Consider the following 7,808-nt stretch of genomic DNA (forward strand, 5'->3'; position numbering starts at 1 on the left):
CCGGACTCCCTGTCGGGACCAGATCATGTCACGAGCCCCCGCGACCTCCGGGGTCCGACAACTAGGCCCAGAGGCTCGGAGTCCGCGGAGCCAATTGAATTCTGTGACCTCCGAGTGGGCTCAGGTCGATCTGGGTGCGAGGGACATATGGATCGACAGGGAGTTTTCAGCAGGGCCGATCCCAAGATAAATATTTGAGCTATCGATCCAACAAACTCGCCCGATTGGGAATTATATTCGGGAATCGACTGCCTGGCACAGCTCGCGCCTCGGGCGTGGCATCCGACCTTGCATCCTCCCGGGTCGATATGAGTGACTATAGACTGCGACAGTTCCTCTCACTGCTTCGCGTAAAATCAGGTCGGCTCTAGGCTCATAAGAGATGCCCCGGGGAGCCGCTCTGATTCTTCGCATGTCCCGCCGAATCGACGCAACGCGGAAAAATACCGCAAATCAACTTGAATCAGTGGAGAATGTCAGAGTGAGGAGCCAAAGTGAACCGAGTCCGTCGTGACTTTTCGCTCCGGGACACGAAGAGATGGCTGGTCACAACGCCGTTTACGCGAAGCGCTGAATCCGAACAGGTTCCAGGGCGTATTCCCTCGAATAGCGGGAGGAACGGCTCGAGATACCGTTCTCAATCACGAAATAAATACCGGAATCACAACACGAGTCGCCGTTCAGAAGCCGAGCGGCATTCCAGACAGATGAGGTGCGAGAGTGGGTGTTTGGTGTCCCTCCTGCTCCACATGGAGAAACGAAGGACGGGTGCTCCATTCTCTCGGTAGGTTGCTTGGTGCACTTGGAGCGAAAGTTTTCGACCGTCTGTCCAGAGGTCCTCCTTCGCTCTTCAGCGCGCTCCGTGGGTGTATAGCTCCCGCTCTTTTTGTCTCTTTCGCGTCTGAACACGGGTCCCTAGAACGCGGAGCCTTTCGCTTTCTTTCCGAGCGAGTCCGTCGCACGTGGCGCCGAGAGCTCGCCAACCTGTGGATCGCGTCGTGTTCGTCGCAGCGACGCAGACTCGACGCTTGCCGGGCGATGAATTATTTCGCAGGAGAAAGAATTTAATTATTTCCCAGACAATTACGCATCCCGAGACCGCATCATGCAAATAAATGTTCTCCCATGATGTCATGAGCGTTTTGTATTTCTTAATGTTAGGCTACTCGCACGTATCGTAATCGTGTCGGGTATGGTTTGTGGATATAGACGGGTAATGGTCGACTTCGAACACTTGACTCGGATCGATGCCATTAAGGTGAGCACATAAATTCATTTTAGGATGATTTTCGAACTCAATGGATCAAAGTCTCTCGACCAACGCAAGATTTTCCCCATCCAGTCGAAGAGAGATGTCAAAGATACATAGATCCGCATATGATGTCCCCGACTCGGGAGGGGGGCCGCCTCTGCAGATTGATTGAGCCGCATTCAGAGCTCTCCAACTGTTGGAAAAAAAAACTCCGCCGACGCGGGATATGCCAAGTAGTAGTGTTGAGGTAACAGGAAATGCCTCGTGGAAGGATTTTGGCAGTATAAACCGAGAAGTTGCGCGGGGCTTCGGGGGAAAAGCAGCGTCCGTACCGCACGCGATTTCCGTGGCTAGAGAATGAACTTTTCCGTTCTTTGCTTCGTCTCAATCCGCCGCATGCAGGGAAAACGATCAGTGATTCATGAAAAGCGTTGCGGGAGTCAATTTACGAGCCCGGAGCTACTCGACATGATCATCGATATGGTTACAGCCCATTAACGCAGCCTGACTCCAAAATGCCGATTCATTAATTCCCGCCATAATCGCCTCCATAGCCGTTGCGTGCTATCTCGAAGAAAAATTCCAAAGGACCGAGAAGGTGGGTCCCGGATTCGTGTTCCAGGGGAACGGGTTGCGAGAGCGGTGGTAGGTATTTGGTGTCCCTCCTGCTCCACACGGAGAAACGAAGGACGGGTGCCCCATTCTCCCGGTCGGATGATCGGTCGGTACGTAGGTCGCTTGGTGCACTTGGCGCGAGGGCTGCCGACTGGAGGGGTCGCTCCTTCGCTCTTCAACGTCGCTAGGGCGAGTGGGCGGATAACTGGCAGCCAGATGAGCATGTTGACTCGCTCACGTTCCCCCACTCTTTCTGCCTTTTTGGCGCGGCCAGCTGACCGACCAACATTGCGAGCCGCCCTTCATGGCTCCATTCCTCTCGCTTTCCTCGTGTGCTCTACTGCGCCCGCAGACGAGGAACGAAGGCACAACACCGTTGCACCCTCTCGCAATCGGTTTCTCCATTTGGCAAATGTTGTACACATCGGGCTGAGGATCTTGAGTCTTTCCGGATATACGTTGAGCTCATCGAGTTTTCTCACACAGCAGCTCTTTGAGTAATTTCGTGTTTTCTTGATATACTTGACAATTGCTGCTTCGGAGAATCCCGAAATCCGGCGACCTGAGATTTGAGTGCTGAGGAACCGGGGTAAGCGGGACCCTGGCAGGCGTTCATAATGGGGCGAGAACTCCAGCTCGACGCTGTTTGGAAAAAATCAAGAAGGAACGATCCCTTGGCTCGAGGTGCGGAATCGAAGCTCTGGACCATCGCGTCACCGAATCGGCAAGCGCTGAGAGAAGCGAAGTGACGTCGGAAATGAACGTCTTCACGCGGACTGGATTCCTGCTACGCTCAAGCTTTTTAGGAGGCTCGTATGTCTGATTTCCGAATAGGATATCTCTGGAATTCGTGATGACATCCCGTTCCCCCTCCCTGCGCTTCTAGGTAAGCGGCGCATGGATCCACCTTCCGGATCCCAAACGTCCTTGCCGTCTCTTCCCGAAAGCTGGATTGACTGGAGCGCCTCATCAACAGAAAAAGTTGTTCTTGCTGTCTATTTGTTCTCTTGAGGAGAGCTTATCGAGCCTCTAAGGCGCTCAGTCACCCCCCCCCCCCCGGAACAGTTCAGGTCCAAATGATTTTGATGCGGATTGCGATTCCGAGTGGAGCCCTTCAGAAATTCCGAAATAACTATTTCGCCAGTCATGACCCTTTTCTAGTCCGGAATTCGGCGCTTTGCACTGTTTCGGAGAGGGTGAAACAAGCGGAGAAGAAAATACATAGCGATTTCGTCGCCCTCGAGGACCAGTTCGGTCGCTGCGGCTGCTTCTGCCTCCACGATGGTCCCTGGTTCACAGGCTGGCAAAAGCTTGAAGCGAGAGCACAGAGCATAGTCTCCACTCGTTCGCTCCAGGATACGAAGGAACTTGGTCCCCTCCTTTCGGTATTTCTAACCTTGCGCTTCTCTGTGCGCCCTCGTTGTCGAAGCCTCTCCGTCGCTGTTGTCGTTCCGATGATGATGTCCGTCGATTCATGGTTCTGGATTCCTGGGGGATTCTTCCAGGCAACCTTTCCTCTAGGTGAAGCCTCGGCGGTGCAAGTCGCAGCTGAGTCAGCGTAGTAGCTAGAATGGATAATCATCAGAAGTATTAATTTCAGTTGAGGACCGAAACAGTGAATTCCGTAGTGCTTCCGAGAGCACGTGACCGTGGAGCCACGTGTCTTCCTCAGTGGAACTTTCGCTTTATGCCCGGGCGCGAAAGAAGCGAAGGGTGTACTAATGGCCGGCCGGCCGAGCAGCCGACCCGATTGAGGCGAGCGATCTCCAGCTCGTGAGACGAAAGAGCTAAACTCTGAGACGTAGCCAGGCTGCCTCAGGAAGTCGATTGACACGCCGGAACCGAATAGGGCTAAAGTTCAAAGAATGACTCGGTGGTCAATGGCTTTCGGCAGTTTATGCTGTGGCGTTTTCGGTATGGACGAACGAAAGTTTTCGTGTCGAATCGATTTTATTTTTCCTGAGAAAATGAATCGAGGGTTCTGCCTTGACACTTGTTCCGCCTCACATTAAGAGCGTCAAATTATGTCAATCCGATGGACTCCGTCCGAGGAATTACGAATTCGGCGATGCAAAAACCCGACGAATCCCCCGCTTAACAGATATGTATAGAACGTGCACGCAAGTCCGGTTGAGCCGTGGAACTCAGTGCAATGTGCTGCTGATAACGTTCTGGATTGCTTGCGGTAGCAGTTCCATCAATTCGCGCATGACCTCAAGTTCGCCTTCGACGAATTTGGCATGTTCCGGGTATTTTTTGATGTAGGCGTCGACCTGTAACCAAACCCGAACAAGAAATATTCAGTGAATTTCCGAGAGAACTCGCATGAAGATCCTGGAATCGAATCACTCCCGGCTCCTTTCCAGTTCCAGTGCCCGCCCCGAGCTTCTGATCTCCTCCCCCCACTCACATAATCGAAATGTTTCTTGCCCTTCTCGAGGTTCTCCAATTGCTCGCGTGGGTGGCCGACGATGAACTTTGACTCGAGTCTACCGATCGAGAAAGTCGCGACGAGAGCTGGCCTTACGTAAGACTCCTCATACTTCGCGATTTTATCTGCTCCGGCGCTATCTTTCACAACGAATGTCTCGATAAGATTCAGAAACTGCTTGAAGTGGCTGCAAAAAATTCCTACGTCAGTCGGCTCCTTGCGTCTTCGACAACGGTCGCCTATCCGGGTTAACTGAGCAGCGAGGAAGGAGAGACATCAGACATAAATTCGTTGGACTCACTATATAGCTTTTCTGGTCAATAGGTTGATCTTGTTCACAGGACCATCGGTAGGTTTGAGCATGCCCTTCGGCAGGGAGGCGTACTTCAGTTCCATCATCTCTGTATAAACCTGGATCACATTGAAAAGCGGACATAAGTTTCCGTAGCATATATAATGTCTGATGCTGACCGGAGAATCGGATCATCGAGTCCGAATCGCATAGCAATGATGCCCATGTTCATGCTTCGCCGTGTTTAATCACTCACCTCAGCCAACTCGAAGTGCAACTGTTGGAGCTCGCCCGAATAATATTTTGGGTTTAGAATTTTCACCATCTCTTCAAGGAGGTCTATACGCCTGAAATAGTAAAATATGCATATTGTGCATATTTCGATTCGAGAATATTTCAACATTCGAGACTGGCAGAATGATTAGACATTTTTGGTTCGAGCAGCTTCTCAGGTGGTTTCGAAGTATATTTGATTCTTTCCCTCTGCGGGGAGAAGCACACTTTGGAGGGTGTGTACGTACCTTTTGTGCATTTTGCATTTTCGATCTATTTGGTCTTCGAAAGCCGCCAAGTCTCTGTAGAGTTTCGACGAGTCCTGAGCAACGAGAACGTAGTCTGACGCCCGGTCTTGCAAGCTGTAGTATGAGGTCGCTTCGCTGACTTTTGCCTGACCCTCGAGGAACACCTGCGACGCGTATTCATTGAGTATTTCTCTCGTAGACGCGGCTCCTTGGAGAGGTCGACCCCGAGAAATTTTCAGATGCAGGATTGAGATCCTTACCTTCCGCGCGTCTTCGAAAGTCTTCACTACGTTGTTATTCACTCGTTTCTCGATCTCTTCGACCTCTCCGTGCTCGATCATCTTCGCGGGGAGCGGCTGTACGGGTGGGTATTCCACGGTTTTCCCGTCATCCGCCTTGTTCTTTAAATCCTGGAAGAATCCACCGGTTGGTCTGGGAATCGAGAGCCCGTGCTCCCCGCCGAGTGAAAGCTAGAAAACCTTCAAACCTTCGAAACTTCCAAAAGGTAGACACAATATTTAATCCAGCAGCGAGCCACATCGGCACTCCGCCATTGGAGCCTCTCCATATCTTCGGGGGTTGTTTCGGCCTTCGTCTCGCTCAGCATGTGTTGCGAACAAGCGAGCAAGTGCAAGGCGAGATTGAAGTTATCTCTGTGAACGAGAAATGTCTCAGAAGATTGGGGCCCGGTCTCTGTAGGCGAATATCGGTCAAAGCCGATTACGACATTTATACTGATGGGACTCGTCGTCACGAGGGCTATCCGACCTTGCGCTCACCTGTACAAGAAGAACTGACTCAAAGTTGCAGCGCTTACGGCCCAATCGACGGGATCGAAGAACGACAGAAACTCGCGGTTTCTCAGCTGCTTCTTCAAAGTGAGGTGACAATAAATAGCAGATCTCTCCGTGTCGTCCAGGTGCTGATAGCATTGTGCCATGTAGTACTTGGTTTTTGTTCCTGTGGAAAAAAATAAATGATTCCATGGCAAGACGGGCGGGTCTTCAGCTCCCGTGAGCTTTCGATGATTATTGCGGAGCTCGTACACACCTTCTTCTTCGATCAGGATCGAGTACTTTGAGAGTCTTGGGATTTTCTCTTTACTGCCAAGGAGATACTCCAAGTGGTGTTCTTCCGCGTCGAGCGCTTCGGGTGTGCTCCACTTCGCCGTCAACGCAGTGTACAAATTCTCCGCTTTTTTCAACTTCTCCAGGGCTTCCTCCAACTGATTTCTGGAAAAGAGGGGAACGCGCATTCGATTTTTTGAATGATTACAGTCTCTCACGGGATCCCACTGAGATTTTCTTCAAGAAGGACTTCTACGAGATATTTTTCTCGAAGTCACGAGAGCTCACCTCGTTGAGTCTATGATGGCCAGCTGATTCAAAATTGAAAGTTTCAAAATGTCGCGTTTCACGGTCACTTCATCTGGGGAGGTCGGAAGCGCGTCCAGAGCTTCCTTGAGGAGCCTCTGACCCCCACCAGCTTCCTCGGTGGATGCTTCGATCTGACCTGGAGCGATAATAGTTTTCGATATCTCTCGCAAAATCGAGACGCGGAATAGTGTCACCGAAGCGCTTACGAACAATCGATAAAGGAGTCATTCAAAATGGATATCCGTGAGAATTAGATTCGCAACTCACCCATTTCATACAAGATTTGAGCTTGGGCTAGAAGTGCGGCCTCGCTTTTGTCTCCTCGATTCTTGAGGTTGTTCAGGGCATTGGAGAAGTGCTCACTTGCTTTGTACAGACTTTTGAAAGGCTCAGCTGGCTTATCCGACTTGTGTTCCTCGAGACATGCCAGCGCCTGTCGCGAATAATAAGGATTTAGTCGCAGAGACTCCGATTCACCACAATCTCCCGCTTCGGGAGCCCAAAGTAGATAGCTGACCTTTTGAAAGAAATCCTGAACTCCTTTTTCCGCCATGACGACTTCACCACTGACTCCAGCCCTTTGGAATAGCCGAGTTCTGCGGGAGGGAATAGGTCCATTCGAAGTTCTTTCACATGCCATGCCAATCTATATTTACCTAAATTGCCATTATACCTCCCAGCAATATACCTATCCACGCTCGTATTTTGGCGCATCTCCTGCATTCAGCTCCCATTATAGAGAAGTCGGAAGGTTTTGCACAGGACCCTCTTTCCAAATCGCACTCATCGGCTTGTGAGATCGGGAGGATCATACACACCACTCGAGAAAAACTCACCGCAGCTTTTTAAACCAGCCTGATTTGAATCCTTCTACTCCTTTTTTGGATTTCGCCATACGCCTGCAACTCCCACACCTCACTCCTGGGAGTAACCAAGAAACTACTCGCTTGTTTGGCTTAGCGATGGGAAACTCCGGGGAGATCGTTTGCAGGGAACCCGATTCCCTCTTAAAATTGGTGGTTGAGCACTCTGGTCAGAGAAGTGATGGCCTCCGTGGCAGAGAGGGAGTCTATCCAGTGAGAAGAAATCGGAGTTCAAGAACTAATTTCGACCGCTCGGGAACGGATTGAGCCCAGGGAGTTCCGAATCACGACGAGCGACCGCGACGTGTGCTTGTCACTCATCGGCTGAGGCCGTAGAATCCGAGAATGGCACCACCAAATTTGATTTACGAACCGGCTCGAGCAGGATGAGATCTCACTGATTGTGGTAGGGTTGTGTCACGCCGACCGGCACCAGAGCTCCTAAAATGGAGTCTCAA

The 7,808-nt window shown here is 51.2% G+C and overlaps 1 protein-coding gene across 1 annotated transcript; it reads right to left on the reverse strand.

Annotated features, from left to right (window-relative positions):
• Positions 1-3,798: 3,798 nt before the first annotated feature.
• LOC100907655 (KIF1-binding protein homolog) lies at positions 3,799-7,382 on the reverse strand. Its single transcript, XM_003741874.1, has 13 exons — positions 7,324-7,382; positions 7,005-7,083; positions 6,755-6,920; positions 6,467-6,623; positions 6,162-6,343; positions 5,891-6,071; positions 5,599-5,764; positions 5,372-5,521; positions 5,112-5,275; positions 4,847-4,937; positions 4,600-4,709; positions 4,278-4,485; positions 3,799-4,140 (listed from the first exon to the last, which is right to left on the reverse strand). Exons 1-13 carry the CDS (start codon positions 7,380-7,382, stop codon positions 4,012-4,014), a joined length of 1,842 nt encoding a protein of 613 aa, XP_003741922.1. The 3' UTR covers positions 3,799-4,011.
• Between the last annotated feature and the right edge of the window lie 426 nt (positions 7,383-7,808).

This window comes from Galendromus occidentalis, unplaced genomic scaffold, assembly GCF_000255335.2.
Source record: "Galendromus occidentalis unplaced genomic scaffold, Mocc_1.1 scf7180000077213, whole genome shotgun sequence".
Taxonomy (NCBI): Eukaryota; Metazoa; Arthropoda; class Arachnida; order Mesostigmata; family Phytoseiidae; genus Galendromus; species Galendromus occidentalis.